Here is an 18,830-nt window from a genome sequence, read left to right as displayed (position 1 = left end):
ACTTAAAATGCACGGAATGATCAATACTAGATGTGTTATTAAAATGTGTCTTTCATCCCAAGAAATGAGATGAGATGACTATTAGAACCAGCTGAAAAAACCCATAGTTTAGGACGAATTGTGTTATTCCATTTTTTTCATTCGAAGGTAAACACTTCCTCCTCCCACTGCTATTATTTTTGCTATTTTCTGTTAGCTTAGCGCTCTGCTAACATTCTGACCTGTATAGGCAGCGTGAAGTTCTCTGAAATAGTTAGTAAACACCGGAAATGCTGCGAATTCAAAATAAAATGCTATGCACAAATCGAATAAAGCCTACATGGGGTTAACATAGCACTATAAATGTGTTTTTTTACTAGATGTTACTACGAAGTGTGTAGTTCTGCCGTGAATTACTTTAGTGTAGCCTCTGAACATTTGGAAATACAATCAATGATCATAACTTTACAGAAATTTGACTACCAACTTTTTCTTAGTTGAAAAAACCCATCGATTGTAAAGATATTATCAATATAATTTACATTTTGAGTGTTTATTTGATTCCTTTATGATTTTTGACAGTTTTTCCGGCTTTTATTTTAATAGCCATAACCGGATGTGTACCTCTGTGTTGCGTCTAGCTTGCCTGCGGTCTGTCATCTGACTCTTTTCCTGTTGGGAGAGAAAAAGTTTTGAAACCCCACCCTCTGTACTGACTGTAAGCACAGACGTAGCAGTGGTTCGAGGACCTGGCGAGTGAACACTGACCGAGGAAGAGGAGTCTGATATGAAGTTATGATGGAGTTGTTGCGCTGTTTGGATACCGACTGTAGCAACACGACCGCCGAGCTGGACCAGGCCACGCGTTGAACTCCTCTTATCAGAAAACTACCGGGATTTTCTCTTCTTTTCCTGCGTTGTTTCTCTGTGGAAAGTGAAGTGGAGCAGGTTTGGAGAGCTCTTCCTGTTACAAAGTCGGGAGTTTCTGTGTTAGTTCATGTTGTGATAAAGCTCGACTCATTGTGTGCTCAGCGAGCAATGGATACACAGGCGCATTGGGATGCGCTATTTCCTGCGGGGGCGCCGCTAAGTTGCGGTCAGACGCGGTTATTGGAGATTTGGGCTTAATAATGCGGACTGGTCAGCGCTGAAACTTGTCGTAAAACACTGGTTGGCTGGACTGAATGCTCCTTTTCCTGCTATTCTTCTCCGATTCTCAGCGCTTCCTGCTTGCGGTGGCCACTGCACTTAATGGCTAAAAATACATAAAAAACCCATAATGGACAGCTAAACGTTGTGGGCACACTTAGAAGCGTTTTAAAACTACTTTTTGTAATTTTGTTATTGTTCTGGTTCCACTTTTACTTCACACAAAAAAATCACAACTCAACAGGTGGCACTTTTGAATGAGTGGAGGGAAGAGCTCATTTAAGCCATAATGAGGTGATTGGAGAGGCTCTTAAATACAGGCCGGTGAAATGATATTGTGCTGGGAAACCACACACCACATCACTTGAACAGAGGGAGAGAAAAATCTGTGGACACTGCTGTGTTTTCTTTGAGCTTTGAAAAATGTATCCATAATCAAAGAAAAGCACTCTGATTCTTCAAATGGAGAGCTTTTAGTTTAATGTCAAGACGAATGAAAGACACTTGCTGCTCAGCTGTCTTTGAATCCTCTCCTCTAAGCCCACTTGTTGGTCCGACTTTTGAACACATTTCATTGGTCCCTGATGAGCCAACAAGAAAGACAGGAAAGGGAGCGAGGCGCAATAAAGTACTCCTTTGTACTTTATTTTCAAACCCTTCGGGTGCAAAATCAGATCCAGTCAAAACATCTGCTTGAGGCTCCATGGAGCCGCTGAAGAACATATTCAGTCGTGGCCCGCTGTCGAACTGGAAAAATCTGGAACAATCACAAACAGGGAACTTCACCAACCCTGTGTGGACGGCCTTGTTTGACTATGAGGCGTCCTGTAAAGATGAGCTCACCTTGCGCAAAGGTGACCTGGTTGAAGTCCTCTCTCTGGACTCTGAGATATCAGGGGATGAGGGCTGGTGGGCAGGAAAGGTCAACAACAAGGTGGGCATCTTCCCATCCAACTATGGATCCTTCAAACCCAGTGGATACGGGAAGCTTCCAGCCACCGGCGTGGTCGCCGAGCTCAGCACAGCTGAGTTCCCTGATGAGTTGGATTTCCGGGAGCTCAGCCTGGAGGAGGTCATCGGGGTCGGAGGTTTTGGGAAGGTGTATCGTGGTACATGGAGAGGCGGGCTGGTGGCGGTGAAAGCCGCCCGGCAGGACCCGGACGAGGACATCAGTGTGACGGCACAGAATGTGAGGCAGGAGGCGCGTTTGTTTGCCATGCTCACCCACCCCAACATCATCGCCCTGAAGGGCGTCTGCCTGCAGGAGCCTAACCTGTGCCTCATCATGGAGTACGCCTCGGGAGGGCCTCTGAGCCGGGCCCTGGCAGGCCGGCGCATCCCGCCACACATCCTGGTCAACTGGGCTGTGCAGATAGCTAGAGGGATGCTGTACCTGCACAGTGAGGCCATCGTCCCCGTCATCCACCGGGATCTCAAGTCTAACAACAGTAAGTGCTTCAGGCCTGCAGCCACACTTGTGAATCAGTCACTGCCAGTGGAGCTTCAGTATGTCTGCCTGGGTTAGAAAGATGATCAAATAATGGCTCTGCAGTGGCCCTGACAGTGATGGATCTTAATGTACTTGTGTAGCTGCTGTAGGAGTCTATTAGCGTTCAAATATAATGTAGAAGTAAGAAGCTTTTAACTGTCATTTAACTTTCTGGACTGCTGTCACTATTCTGAGAAATTAAATTATCTCCCTACTCCTTATTCTGTGCTATAATTAGTACAGTCACCTGTCATCATTATCTAGATTTACAGTTAAGCCTCATAGGTTAGCATTTAGAAGTAGAATAACCATTATGGCAGCATGGTCATGTGACAGGCCTTCACAGAATGCCGTGTTTTGCTAGCGACGGTCAGGAATTCAAGTGTAAGCATTCCATTTTTTACCACTGGCACCACTCACACTTTGGACTTTGATGCTATCCAGGGGAAGCGGAGATGTCTTGCATCAGTGTTTCAGGTTCTCGCACACGTTGGACCCTGTTATTAAAGGGGACACCGCAGGGAGGTGTACTGATAAAGCTTTTAGTCACCCTCTTTTCTGAAGCTTTCTCAGCTCTGAGAGTGCTTTCAACCTAAACACAAAGCCACCTGAATGCTACACGGCTGCCTCCTCTCTGTTATTATCATTCTTGTGATACAGTGTATAATCCCTGTCAGCTCTTGTCTGTCGCCAAACTGATTTTGATCGCCAAACCGCACCAAAATAGAACAACATTGTGTTTGTAGTGGATTCAGAGAATATGGCCTTGGCTGGGAGGACTAGGAGGTTAACTCCCTGCATTCAAGGATTGTTTATAGCAGATGATTCTCAGTCAGCACATCCTAAGAATATGTTCCTCTCCTCAACATTTCCAACTTTTTTTTTTTTTCACTTTTTTGACTTTCTGTCAGTCCTGCTTGTCGATCACTGACCCTCCCACTTCCCTTATTTCCTGCGGCATCGGCTCACACTCTGTTTCACCTCTGGCTTATCTTCACCCCTGTGTCAGGTTCTTTCCCAGCCAGAAATGTGTCTCCTGTAGCGCAAAGGAAAGAAAGAGAAGTTATGTTAATATAGTGTTTGTGTATGAGGCAGGCCAAAGCGAACACAATACTTCTCTCTGTGCGCTTGGAAGATCATATCGCTTGCCTGCCTCCTCCTGCCTCCTGTTTTTTAATTCTTCTCTGAATCTTTGTCTGTGACCTGCCTCTACATGTCTCCACACAGCCATAACCCTGTTGTGCCACTAAGCAATATCCTGTTGTGTGATGGTGGGAGGAAGGGAAGGAGGAGGAAGAGGAGGAGGAGGAGGATGGGGTCATTTAAAAAGTAGCAGTAAGGTGATGATTTGAAAGCAGAGGGCTGACAGCTTAAAGACACAGGTGCAGCAGCATCTTGACATCTTAGGAGGAAATATGCACTGATAATGTGGTGCTTACTTTGACAGTACAAAATGTACTAAAGCATATTCGTGGAACCTCAGATTAGGGTGTCAGTTCCTCAGAATAATGGTGCAAGTTCTTCTTTCTGGAACCGCCATGTTGTGCCGACGCTCTGTAGGGAAGACTCTGTCAAAGACGAAGCAGAGAGCCCAATTTTCAACTGTACTGATGATGTGGAAATACAGTAATCTATGCAGGTGAAGAAAACCCACCACTACGACATAACTACATGAAAAAGGAGATTACTTGTTATAATTAGGCCCATTTGTTACATTGATGGATTAAGGTGAATAGTCATTATCTGTGAAGGGGTTGTAAATAACAGCCAGGAGTTGCTGTTGCAGCTAATGATCAGTGAAAAGACGCTGATTCAACAGGAGCATGGAGGGAAAGTGCATGGTGGGCTGGAGCCAAAGGCCATAACTGTTATTCTCTGACTGTTGTGTCTGGAGATGAGAGGGGGATCTGCACCTTCTGCAGCCGGTGTTCTGGTATATTTAGCTTTACATGCTCTTCTCCAGAAATCCTTTAAACTCCATCTGCTGGCTAACAGCCATTGTCAGTGCTTCAATTCCTCAGACTTTGAACCATGACCTACATTAGCTTTATAGCTAATGTCTATTTCTTATCTACAAACTAGGGCATGTCACTGCTTGCACCTTGGCTTGTTTTACAAGCTGCCTAACATCCATTAGGAATAGTGGGCTGCTAGATGCCAGCTCACATTAAACAGCTTAAAATGCTAACATAAACACATGTTTGTTTAGTGAGGTACTACTGCTACAAATGCTTTGTGGTGTATCTACACTATACTGCTCTGTAATTTAATCGTTGTGATTTTCAAGCTGATGTCGAAGCAGTGGAACACAATACAGACATGCTGCATTGTTACTTTATGAAGTTGTTTAATGTCTTAGCAGTAGTGTTTTGTACTGCTCATATTTTAACCAGTAATGGCACCTAACAGTACTTTTTTACTTGACTGGACACTGTCGGCCATTTTGTACTATTGTTGTCATTGACAACAGTGCTTGGACACTGTAATATTTCATTGTTAGTTTCATTCAAGAAAAATCTGATACCCAGAATTTGCTGATGTTAGTAAAACTGTTAAGCTAACTATGGAGAAAAAGCTCATTATTACGCATCCAACTGTCTGATAATGGTCTGTTGGTGTAAATTAAGATGTAGCTGCTAACATTAGCTGTAGCTGTTTGCGTCCAAATTTCACTGACTATGACTTTATAGTTGAATTGGTGATGTAGTCTTTGTCTCTCTAATGTACACCAGCATCCCTGTAATTCAATATAAGTTTCCTTAACTAGACTAAGTACCCTTGAAAGAACCCTAATTAGGAAAGAGTCACTTTTTTAAAATCTAGTGCCGGAGCAAGATGAGCATTCATTTGGAGCAGTGTGTCACATTATCTGAGGGAATATAAGGACAGTATTTACTCTTCTTCTGGTACCGTTTGTCTAAAAAAATAATACTATACACATTCACATATAAAACAAGCAATTCAAGTCTGCATTAAACTGTATTGACAGTCTAATGTGTGTAATGAGTTAGTGAAGACAGATATGTGGTGTTTTTTTCTTTTTGCTGATAACAGCCGAGGACAGTGAGATTGAACGGCACAGTTGAAGGCCCTTAAACCTGCTGAAAAATGCTAAAATGCTTTGCAGAGCACATTGTAAGAGCAGAGACAATTGATCATTCAAAAATAATATTTGGTCATTTTTACATCTTTAAACTATCAACAGAACTTATCGCATTTCTGCAGCAACAGTAAAAATCTTGCTATGTTAATAGTTCATTCAGTGCAGCTGCCCTGTCCTTACACTGTCAGTTATCTGTACAAAGCCTTCATAGACCCAAAAACAGCTATAGGCATCACCACACGCCATAAAACTCTGCAGAGGCTTTAGTTAGAACTGGTGGGGAAAGTGCCAAGCTAAGCACTTGCTGGGCTGGAACTCACAGGCCCCTTTTTTCAGGAAGAAGCCACAGTTAGATCTTGGATCAACATGTCTTTTTTTTCCATGAGTGGACAAACATCTGATACATCGCCCTACCAGCATGTTTTCATTCAGGGCCCCTAGTGCCCCACACTGCACTGCACTCAAAACATCCCCTGTGTGTGTGTGTCTGAGAGTATGGGCGGCTGGGCGTGTGATGTTTGCATGCGTGTGGTGAACTGCACTCCTGTTACAGCTGCACTCACACATCGCCATTCATCTGGGATTATAGGGGAGATTTTGCTGTTTTCACGATTGTCCAAACGTGCACCTGCATTTTGTTAAAACGGCTGCATTATCGTTTAACATGTAGTTTGGATGATAAGCTCGCCAATAAAGTTATGGCCATTAGAGAGAAACAACATCATAAAAATATTATCTACAGATGTAAATTGAGCAGTGAAGAATGTCAAGAATGATTTTGCTGTCAATTTGTCAGTCCTTTTCTCTTTATGGCTGCCACATGAAAGCGTGTATCTGTTTCATTATAGCCACTTCAGCTGACAAATGACTGCAGTGATGCTATGCTGTTATGTTTGAGATTGTATACAGGGCAGAAAAAAAGAGGGGTACAAGGGGTAACATGCTACATCTAGTATGATTGTAAAAGTGTAACAGAGCTGTCAGTCAAAGCAAACAGACCTTGAGATATATCCCTTGAAATGCTTTTATAATTGTAGAAATGGCTGCCAAGATAAACTGAAAGAGACCTTGTGACGCTTAAACATTCAGCAGTTTGATTCCTTAAATACAAAGTACACCTGTATCGATTTCCCTTTCCTTAGTTAGGTGAAGCACCCGTGAATTTCTGGATCTGGTGATTTTATTCTTATTTCCCTAACCCTAACCCTAACCCTTCAATCAGGTTGGGCAGCTAGTAGGGCTGCAATGATTAGTCGAGTATTCGAGTAATATTCAAGGGCAAATACCTCGACAACTAATTTAGTACTCAATGATTTGTCAGTGACATCATCGCATGTAATGCAAGTGCAACACATTTGTGGTGAATGATTCTGTGACTCGTGGCGTAGCGGGATGATCAGTGTTTTGGGTGCAAGAGGTGCAGGGTTCAAAACTTGGGAGAGCTGTTAGTAGGTTGGCGTGGAGCAAGTGTTTAGCTGTGGCGGCAATGTGCATACACACACTTACACACACTTTGAGCGCAAGGGTTTTGGCTCTAGTCACAGAGGTGGTTGCGGATGAAGTAATAGAAGATTAGTGGTCCGTACTTGTGTGAAAATTACGTCACTTTACGTGTGAGCCGAGTACTCAAATACTTGCAAAAATAATCGCTGAATATTCATTTATTAAAATACTCGTTTGTGGCAGCCCTGGTTGCCAGTTCAATAAGCAGTTGGACCACTATAAAATGATGATGATGAAATGATCCCTAAGCCACTTTAGCTTTGACTTGGGATTTTTCTGTTCGACAGCTATTTTTTAATTCCAGTCTGGACATCTGATCTGTGACCTGTGGTTTCTTGGCACTGAAAGACATCCTAAAAGCATGATACTACCACCGCCATGCCTCACCTTTAGCATGGTATTGAGCAGATATTGAGCTGTTGGTTATTTCTACAGATATAATGCTTTGAATTGATGCTACACTTATAAAAATGTATGTCTTTAACCCAAAGACTTCAGTTAAAATGTCACAAATTCCCTCTGATGTCATCACAGCCTCGCTGCTTGATCACATTCAGCTCAGCTGAGGTACACATGATATGCAAGATGTGTGAAAAAAGTGGATGCTTTTACAGCACACACATGAGGAGGTGCTGGGTGTATGAAAATTTGACAATTTGTAAGGTCATGCATTCTCAATTTGGTAGAGAGGATTGAAGCAAGGCGTCTGGACTTGTAGAGAAGTCCAGACGCCTTGCTTCAATCCTCTCTACGTATGATGACCTGGATGACTGAGAATCTTCATCAACACATTCTCAATTTGGGTTGCTACGTTTGCTCTGGCAGCTGTACGGCTTCATCTCTGTGAGTTCTTTGCATTTGTAGTTTGTAATTCTCAGACACAAAAAGACTGTGAATTGAAGGTATGTTTGAATTGTAAGCCACAGCTTGCATGTTGTTAAATTCATGAAACGGGGGCCAGTGGAGCCACTCTCTGAGGCATTTTTTTCACATGCTGCTAGAGAACTACTCTTGCAGTTGGTGGACTCAGTGGCGCTTTATGTCAAATTTATCTTCAAGAAGATAGGCTCATAAATTTGTTTCAAAGATAATTCCTATAATTTAATGACTGCAGAAGCTCTCCTCTTCACAAACTTCTGCCAACTACAAGCAAATGACAACAAAAGTGCTTGGCAAAGGACGTTGACAGGCAGTCAGTCCCACTTCAAATTTGTGCCATCCGCTTGCACTGCCAAAGGGTTTGGCCATGCATATCCTTGTTTTCCCACACACTGGTGCAGGTGGCTAAGTGTAATTAAAAAAACTGTACAGAAAAAAAGGATGTTGTGCTTCAAATGGTGTCTGGGAAAAACAGTGAAACATCAAAGCAGGAAACAAAATCTAAATAAAAATGAGGAAGTTGTGAATTTACAATTATACTTGGTAAAAAATGTCAGATCTGTTTCATTTCCGAATCCTGACACGTTCAATATACAGCCCCATCCTAGACTTCATCTCTTGGGTTTAAACACTGAATTTCTCAACAAGCTTCAAACTTTTGAATCCACCTCAATAAGAAGAGCAAATTTATGCACATGCTAAATGTTTTTATTCAACAGAAGGCGTCAGCGTCAAGTGGAGTGTAGCATCATCATGAAGCAATCCATCCATAAACACGGCTGCTACTTCAGCGCCAACATGCTGACTGGCACATCCAAAGGGCGCCTGAAGGGTCCTGACAGGGAGTAAGGGGGGGAGGTGGGGTCGTCACCTGGGGTGGGGCTCAGCTGCATTGCTACTGGCTCAGAGTGTGTGTCAGCGGACGATAAGGCAGAGGGGAGTCTACTAGCCTGACTTAGCATTTAGTTTAGCCAGCCTCCTGGCTGCACTCTTTTCCTTCTGTCTCTGTGTTATTTGGAAAAGGCTGACTCCATGGATCTGTGTATACACTGAAGATCAGCTGGAGATTTAAAAGGTACTTAACGTGTGGACAGATTTTTTTAGGGCTAGCGAGGCAAAAATACTGTATATTTTTGGGTCAAAGTACTGATGGTGAAGGAGAGAGCGAGACTGTCCACGTCCAGGAGCAGAGGGAATGTGAGGACAATGTTCACAGTGGCAGGAACTGGCCACACAGGAGGTTAACATAAACTTCCAGTTTTATGCATGTGTATGTGAAAGAGACCACTTTGTCTGGCGTGTTTTACAAACCACACTAGCCAACACCAACCAACATGCAGTAACAGTTTAAAATGCCATAAGTGACCAATCAGAATCGCATATTTGACATAGCTATGTGAGGATAAGAACCTGGGGGCTAGAAATAACCGTTTTATTAGGTTCAAAAGAGAAACCCCATCATTAACACCATTGAAACATACCATGTGTGACTTCAAAAGACAAAAGACAGGAGTCACCCAACCCATGTGCTAATTTACCGAAGGGGCCATAATCGTAAATAACTGATCCAACATAAAGGTGGCTTTATGTGTGCAAACTGAATTTAAATGGGTGAATTGAAATTGAAAATGGGTAACATCTGTCAGTGCATTCATTCACTGAACAGGAAAACTGGTTCTATTGCTTTAACAGTTTGATAATGTTGCATATGGTGACAAGTAGTGTTAATATGACTTCCATGTAGTACAGAATCCATACGACACATGTTCTTTTTTTTACCTGGTTGTGTCCGATAAGCCTCTCCTGCCTCCCACCGCCACCCTTTACCTCAGACGTTCTGGGGTCAACCCAGTAACGACCCCCTATCTGTGTTTCTGAGGAAATAGCACCAGTGAAGGTTAAATTTCAACACATGAGCTCTGGAGACTTGTTAATAAGTGACCGCCTTCAGGAGCGCATGGCCTTTTTACCTGGCACAGGATACTTTGAACAGGGAATCATTTATAACCCCCCTCTGACAAGCGTTAATGTTGGTGCCTGGACACAGAATACTCCCTTGTGTGTGTGTGTGTTTTTGCAGGGTGTGTTTCAGACTACACTCATGATGATTAGCTTGTAGTTCAGGCTTAGGCTCCAAAACTCTTCATAGAAGCATTGTTTCATTTCTGTTTTTTTTTACTACACAAATGTGCTGTTTAGTTTACAGCACTGAAGATTTCTTTCACACTTTTGTGAGCATGGATACCATATATAAAGCTGTGCATTTATTTATTTCTGTGATGTAATTGTTTTTTTTGTTTGCTAAAGTATGTGAATGAAAGAAACACAAATGTGCATCAGACGTGATGGAACTGTATTGTGGCTAAACAATTAGCATGTTCCTTCTAAAATGCTAACTTTATTGCCTCCATTCTTGGTCACATGACTGTAGCTTTGTGTTCTGCCTCTCCATGAGAAGAACCCCAGGACAGGTTCAGATTGTTTTTTTTTAAGTTGGCAGCAGGCTGGCTTATTCACAAACAGGATTGTCAAGCTCATTTGGGAGATAACAACCATGGTTGGTTATGTTGCTTTGTCAGAGTGTCATCACAATAAATCACAATGCAGAGTGATGTAATAACTGTATCATAATCTCTGCGATCTCAAGTTTACTGGTTATTACTGACAACTGTGTGGTGTACACAGGGTGATGAATGTTAACCCAATCAATCACAAGATGGTGAACTAATCACAGTTGTCAGTCATTTGTGGCTTGGGGCCTGAATTGACTGATGCCGCTTCGTTCCTGTGCTCACTTAAGACGAAACTGGTGCTGGTTTCACCGTGAGTTGACATCTTCTGCACTATGATTATGCCCTATCACTCTCCTCTCCCTCCCTCTCACTCACTAGCTGCCTGGTCAGAGGTTGCCAGACTGTCTGTCAGCCTATGGCCTCGTCCCTCAGGGGACAAAGCTCCCGTTCTTCCTGGGAAAGCCCCCACCCTGTCGGAATTCTCCCCTCGCCTACGGGTGCATGGCAGAGACGGGGGGAGAGAGAGAGGGAGGAAGGTGGAAAGAGCAGAGAGGACGCTTAGGTTTTTAGCATTTACAAACCAGTACAGATATTTTTGGCAGTAGGTCGATACTGAGTATAAATGTCACCATTAATATGGAGAGAATTTTCTAGATTATTGTCTCTATGTATTGATTTGTCATTGGAAAAAAATGACCCACAAGGGGGTGAGGAATGATTGCATTCATGGGAAAATGCGGTGAGAGATGGAGATATAGCTGCACTGTGGAATTATAGAGAGATAATTAAGTGAGGTGCCGAGTGAAGAGGCGAAGAGCTGACTTTGCATCTGAAAGGTTACAATCTCTGTATGCACTGTATGCTCAGCAGCAGCCACATGTTCTCTCAAATGTCCTTGAGCAGGGCATTGAACTTTTTCAAGCTTTTTTTTGTAAGTTAGTTGCTGTGGGCTAAGCTTTCTCTCCCAACACAGCATAACATGGTTTGTAGTGGTTACTCACCAGTAAGTATGTAGATTTGTATTCATACTTGACAGTGTGGCTTGTTAAAATCGAGGCAGACGGAAGTAGACTCCTTATTTTTAGCTGTCAGCCGTCAATTTTAAAATCATGTTTCTAACATAGTTCACATGTAGATAGCTGAACTAGATAATGCTGATGCCACAAATTGGTTAGACATGTTTCTTCAATCATAGATACACAATGTTATGCTAACAGCTCCCAGACAATACCTCTGCATAACTACAACCAACTAAAAAAATAACATCAAGTTTATGCTAATGTTAGCATAAATACAGCAGTTAAGGAAATGCTATATAGTAGATGTCTAACCTAACCATATCCTGCAAATGCATTAGCATTTTAGCATTTGTGGCCCCCACCCAGTTGAAATTTACTATGTAATTTATATGTATGCTAATTATCCTATCATGCTAACAGCTGCAGCTCACGTTATATTTTTGCTTTTGCAAAAAAAACAACAAATGAAAAATGCATGTTTATTTTATTACATCCAGTTATTTTATTTTATTTTCGCAGTGTTTTTAAAGTTGACCCATAACTTGAAAATTCATGGTTTAAACTGCACATTATGCTGCATTTCAGTCAGCTCTTGTTTATTGACATAAAGAATGTGGAGAATGTAAATAGCCCATATTAGCCCGGGATGCATTGTTATGCTTTATCAGTCAGGTGCACTTCTGTTATATCAGTGCGTCCCGTGGAAAAAAAAAATCCCTGACTGTGAGATTCTCGCTTAGTTCACAGTTAAAGGGTTGAGTCAGTCCCAGCAGTGGCCCATATCTAGGCCGCTGTTGGTAGGAGTCATGTCTGCAACTGACACACTCTTGTTTCTGAACAACAAACAATGCCAAACAGAGTGCGGTTGCCGTGGAGATCTGCCACAGTGTTTTTGTGGCGACATTGTTGGTTTCTCCTCTCAATCAGGAGGATGTTCTGTCTGGGCAAGACTGATCTAGTCATGATACTTACTGGTATCCTTTGAAGGAGAGATGGGTTTCCAATCCTGTGCTGACTCCTCAAATGATGATACCAGATGTAAGATAATACAGGACACATTAAATTAGTCTTTAATCATATACAAAAGATCTCCAGCTATGTGTGGTAACGTTGTATATAGTTATCTACTTTTTCCTGCATCCTGTACAAATTTAAAGGATCAGTATGTAGGAGCTAGTGACCTCTAGTGGTGAGGTCTTAGATTGCGGTGTCCAAGTGTGTACCTGTGAGGGTAATGATGTCTAGATAAGAAGGGCCAATACTAAGATAATAGTGGTGTTACAGTTCATAGTTGGTGGGTTATTATACACGTGTTAAAACATAATTATCATACTATAATCTTTTGTTTGTAGTACCGTTTTTAAAGATGCCAGAGTCAGGCTTAATGTTATGTGGGTCAGTGGCTGATTTGGACAGCACATGCCGCCACATGCTGTCCGGTAAGCAGCTGACTAATGTGGCAGTCGCCGTCAGTGTGATGGCGGTGGTGAGAGGAGGAAGCCTGAACAAGGGCTGAACTGTGGATGCACTCTGCCTGAGCTCAGGAAGTGGAAGAAGAATGTGGCGTGTATGTCTGCTGAGACTGCTGAAATGCATTTGGATCTATACTTGGTTGCATGTGTATGCGGGTGCAGAAATGCACTAGAGAAAACTATATCCATATAGATACACATGCATTGTCCCACCATGCCTCTGTACTTAAATCTATGAATACATTTAGAGACACTTTTAAATGACCAGGTAATAGTTAAGTCATACCTCAAGACTTTGGACAGATTCAGCCTGTTTGGAGTGTTTATGTCACCTCTGATCCAGCTCATGACATCACATGATAATCCAGCTTGTCAGGTTCCAGGCTATGGTGTACGTAGCTGATCCGCAATGGTTTGGAGCAGTCAGCATTTTTGTCAAATCCAAGACGCCATCTGATTGGTTGAAGTGCCCCTCAGGTTGACAAACACACCTGCCAATTTCAGGCAAGACTTCCTAGATTGTACTGTGTTAACACATCAAAATGGTGGAACAGGTTCATGTATATGCTAAGCTAGGCTAACCAGAAATGGATGACAAATGGTGACAAGTCATTTGGTAGCTATGCAACAAAAAAAAATGGGTACAGACCTGTGACACAGATCTGAACTTCGTGTTTCTTAACTGTTTGCCAAATCTGACCAAAGCAGACATAACTAGTGATTGAATATAAAACTTGAGAGCAAAAACCGTAGTGACACACACACACTTAGGTTGCATAAGGTAATGAAATGTACAAAAGAACGAAGAATGGAGACGAGGGCTTTAAAAAAACTTTCAGCTTGATACTGTGTGAAAGTTGTTCTGGTCATCAGATGTTAATAATAATGACCTGTTGCATGGTTCACTCGCCTTGATCTGATTTGGATAAATTACTTCTGTGTTCTGTGTTCACCTATGCAAAGCTGGTGCCACGGACAGGGTCCAAATATCATCCTGAGTAAAGCATGATGGTTATGTAGCCACATTTTATCCTCTGATATACAGCCAAGCATCTGATTAGTGCTTAGATGCTCCAGCTGTCACCCATTCACCCCCTGAGATTTACTCTGCACTTCTGTGTATGTGTGTATTCATGTATGTCCTTGAGCTGCATGTCCTTCGATGTGTGTGTGTGTGTGTGAGAACAGATTTCTCACACTCTGCTGCTTGTGTGCAGTTGTGTGTGTTGCAAAAAAAAAGATGGACACAGAATGTGTGTTAAGTGTCTGTGTGTGCTCATGTATAATGAGTGCTTTGTGCGACTGTGTGTGTGTGGACCATTATCTATAACTCTGCTTTCTAGGCCCAGGCAGCCACTTTTAGCTGCGCCCTGTCTCACTCAATCATATGATAACAATCAACATTCAGCCTCTCTCTCTCTCTCTCTCTCTCTCTCTCTCTCTTTGTGTCGCCTCTGCTGGCTTTACCACAGCACCTACACTTCCCTCTGGTCCATCTCTCATCAGTAACTGTGACCCCTCTTAACCCCTGTTTCCTAAAATAGCTCTGTGCTTACTGTGCACAATGCGCTGGGAATTCTATTATTGCTACTTAAGGCTTATTGGCTGATATCTACGTCACTTCCTAAAAGAGGGGTCACAGCGCAGCGAGTGAGCGCTGTGCTGGTGGAAGTAGGGGTTAGTGACCGGAGCTTGTTTTTTAGCCAGACGCTGACCGGCAGGAGGGCTAAAGAAGTGAAGCAAGGGGATCAGGGGCTGTTCCAGTAAATACCCACACAATCCACCCTCAAGAGGGCCTGTGGGATTGACAGAAACGGTGACTCAGGTATAGAATGGACAGAAAGGTTTAATGAGCTGGCACTTTTTTTCCCCGTCACGGTAGATGTTGTTTTGGCCAGTAGCTACTTGTGCCATTTGATTGTTTGTCTTCTTCGTCAGGCAAAAGTGGACAAACCTTAACCTTACATTAGAATAAAGTGAGGCTCATTTTTGCACCTGTCATCATGGACAGAGTGTGTCGCCACAAATAGTTTGTCTGTCTGTGTAGATTCTGTTGCAAAATTTATCATGCAAATACATTATGAATAAACCGAGTCTCCTATCCCCTTCAATGCTCTCTCTCTCTCTGTCTGTCTCACACACACACAGAGCAGACAACACAACCTCTTGTGATGCATTCCTTTGTGACGTCAAACGCGCTGCCTCTGGGCTGCGAGGCGCAGCACAGGATGTCTGAGCAAGAGAGACAAAGGCAAAGAGAGAAGGAGAAAGAATCCGTTATATGTTTAGGAGAAGAAGAAAAAAAATCATATTTGTGTGGTTAAGGAAAAGAGAGGCGGGAGAGAACAGTTCAGAAAGAAAGAAAGAGGAAAAAAAAAAGGAAAAACCCAGAAACCCGAGCCCAGAAAGTTGGAAAGTGACTGCAAATAGCAGGAGTCTTACTTCCCTATAATAAGTCAAATTCTTCGCTGCTTCTCCTCCCTTGTGTTTGACAGCCAGTCTTGCCCTGAGCGATGCCCAGTTTTGCCAAGCAAAAGGGGGAAGAGAGAGGCACGGCTGCCGATCATACCGAGACATGTGATGCAGAGTCACACCACAGCAAGCGACATCCACAGCATTATTTTCTATTTTCATAGGAACTGGCTCTGCAAGCCTTCCAGTGCCAAATGATTGCATAACACCATCTGCTTACTAAAATGTGTCACAGATTACTTTGTTTACAGTGTGTGTGAGAGGGAGTAGAGATTTATGTACACAAATAAATACACCTTTACCTCCATTTGATTACATTCATTTAACCAATCAACCACAAGATCAATATGTGTGCATCAGTGCTGTGTGTCCTACATGTGTGTGAGGCTGATGAAACAGGGACATGCTCATTAGGATATGTGAGACTCAGAGCCACTGGTGGTCAGAAACTCCACAGGATACTCATAAAACAGCTGCTGAGCTGTCTCACCGCAGCGGGTGCTGCTTGCTTTGAACATGCGTGTAGCTCAGCAGCCAGCAGCCGGTGAGATAAGACGCAGGACATATGTGAATCACTGCGCTTTAAAGGAATAATGGGATTTTTACTTACATTAGTTTGGAGCTGATTGACTGACAGATTTGTAGTTGTGTTTGTCTTCACCAAGCATAAGCATCGTATTATGCTTGGTGAAGAGAAACACAACTTGGTATCACATTTTATTTGAATACATTTGGGATATGGATGCCCGCTGTGTGAGGCAGTGTGTGGACCTGTGATGCTGGAGCAGTGTGGGTGGTTTTCCACATAACATAAAGGATAAGATAAAGAACTGCATTTCCTGTAGAGTGTTCACTTAATAAAACCAGAGGAAACAGAGGGAAATCACCCTTTAAACAGTGATATGCGGATTAGTAAACATGTACCAAGCTGGCAAGACACAAGAAATGAGATTAAAAGCTTTGATTGAACAGAAAATAAGTATATTTTTATAGTGCATTACAGCTAGTTAGCCACACTGGGTAAGTACCATAGGTGTACAGTTTGATGTTATTGTCAGTTTTTAAAACCATTTACTTGAAGCTAACTAGCAATGCTAACTGACTCCCCACTCTTGTACCTGGGTCAATAACAGCAAGCTTATAATTTATAGTCATGTTAGCACTTTTGTTTTATTGGAGTGATGATGGAGTGATGTTTAAGGCTGCTAGCTGAAAGTAAAGGAGTATGATGCAAACGTCATATCGTTCATTTTATTATTGATAAATGGTTATTTCTTGATTGTTGACACAGTTTGTTTGTTTTTACATCGAACTCTTTGGAGTTTTATATTTTGCTGCAGCTGCTTCTCTGTAAAAGGTCCCTTGTGGTCCGAGTGGCTTTTGGTTTGCATATCATAACACAGAAATTACAGCTCTAAAAGTAGTGGATACTGTAAATATAGGAGCTACTGAACTCTCTAAACATTCATTTCACTTTCCTCTATACAGTATATGCCCATGTGACCAACACGTTGAACTAGTTCACTTGCAATGCAGCTCAGTTCAGTTGTCACAATTCAGACCTGCTCTCAGTCATGAATCAGCCCTGCATGCTAGCTAAAACATGCTATATACTTTTAAAGTAGTCCCTCCCCTACTGATGATAATTAAAGCAGACAGAGATTTCTGTATTTACACAGATGAGTCAAATGGAAGTGAACTGTGAAAGGAAATGGAGAAATATGTTTGGATTGTAGAAGCCTTAAAAACAAGAGGAAGAGGAAGTGAGAAAGAAACTGAGAATGTATGAATATGTGTACTGAAATCTAAGCTCTAACTTGAAAAAAGTTCAAATAAGTTTCTGCAGTGATGTTTTTCATTGATTTTCAAGCACTTGAGACATTAACTAACATACCTTCTTTGCCTTCCTTTCACCCAGTCCTTCTGGCTCAGCCCATAGAGAATGAATGTATGGAGGGTTTGACGTTGAAAATCACCGACTTCGGCCTGGCCAGGGAGTGGCACAAGACCACAAAGATGAGCACCGCCGGCACGTACGCCTGGATGGCTCCTGAGGTCATCAAGTCCTCCACCTTCTCCAAAGGCAGTGATGTCTGGAGGTGAGTGATTATATGTGTGTGTGTGGAAGTAGCAGCCTCTGAAGCTCAGTGATATTTAACTTCTGTGTAATTTACAGTCGCATGAAGGTATTTGTTATCAGCAAACTTGTATATCCCCACTAAATACAAAGGTAGGATCTGGAGGTTATTAGCATTAGCCTAGCTTAGCATAAAGATCAAAAATCCTGGAGAAATAGCCAGTTGAGTAACACTGATAAACTTCTCTCATCAATATATTTTTAGATAGTGTTCCACATATTTGAGTTGGATGTACAGAAAGGGTGAAAGTGCAGAGAAGGGATAGTGGGAGACTGTGATGAAGAGATGGAGGGAAAGAGTGATGGATTGGCAGCAAGGTCACTGCGACCATGTGACGGCGTCTCTTCAAAGAGCTGCTCTGTGCTTTGTTGTGGGACATGTGTACTGCACACTGTCCCATTGTCTCCAGTATAGACAGAGAAGGAGGCCACACACCAGACCTAACCACAAGCCTTTATCTGGGAATAGTTCTGTGTGTGTGTGTTTGTGTGTGTGTGTTTGGCCACATCAACGCAAAAAGAGAAGAGTCCCTCGATTATGGTTTGTGGCTTTATAATAATGTCTTAAACAACTGTGCGATTTGTTGAGAGGGGATTCTTGATGACTTTTAAGTGCTGCATGTGAGTTTTTACTCAGCAATGGGGAAAAATATAAATAATTTATTAACACATTCATGGCTTTGCTGCACTGAGTCTCATATGCTGTGGTTTAATTTTAATCCTGTGGATTTGGACCATTTCATCCACTCTTGAATGTGTATTTGCAGCATCATACAGAGCCTACATAAAACCAATTGAGCGTGCTGTTACAGAGAACCTTTTTGAGGCGTCCTTGAGAACATCAGAAAGGATTTTGCTATAAGGAATTGGTGAAGTTTATACTGTGTTAATGGACTGAGTGCCATCTCGCTATATAACACACACATACACATCCTCTCACTTTCCATGTCCTTTGTCTATCGACAACAAACCCACGCGAGCTCATTTTCACAGCAATCTGGAAAACAGGGAAATGAGCGAGCAGCAGACGGGCAGTCCTTCTTAGAAAATGAAGGGTAATCTTTGTTCTAGTATTCCTTTCTCATCTGTCCACTCGTCTCCAAAGCCGCCACGCG

At 42.4% G+C, this 18,830-nt stretch overlaps 1 protein-coding gene across 1 annotated transcript in view; it reads left to right on the top strand.

Annotated features, from left to right (window-relative positions):
* Positions 1 to 701: 701 nt before the first annotated feature.
* Positions 702 to 18,830, top strand: part of LOC114450582 (mitogen-activated protein kinase kinase kinase 11) — a 35,080-nt gene continuing 16,951 nt past the window's right edge. Inside the window, exons 1-2 of the mRNA XM_028428683.1 lie at positions 702 to 2,576; positions 17,497 to 17,677. Coding sequence (XP_028284484.1) covers positions 1,832 to 2,576; positions 17,497 to 17,677 — 926 coding nt within the window. The 5' untranslated portion in view covers positions 702 to 1,831. The remainder of the gene's footprint in view (positions 2,577 to 17,496; positions 17,678 to 18,830) is intronic.

Source organism: Parambassis ranga, chromosome 18, assembly GCF_900634625.1.
Source record: "Parambassis ranga chromosome 18, fParRan2.1, whole genome shotgun sequence".
Lineage (NCBI taxonomy): Eukaryota > Metazoa > Chordata > Actinopteri > Ambassidae > Parambassis > Parambassis ranga.
Note: the sequence above shows the minus strand (reverse complement) of the source record. Positions and strands in the feature narration are given on the sequence as shown.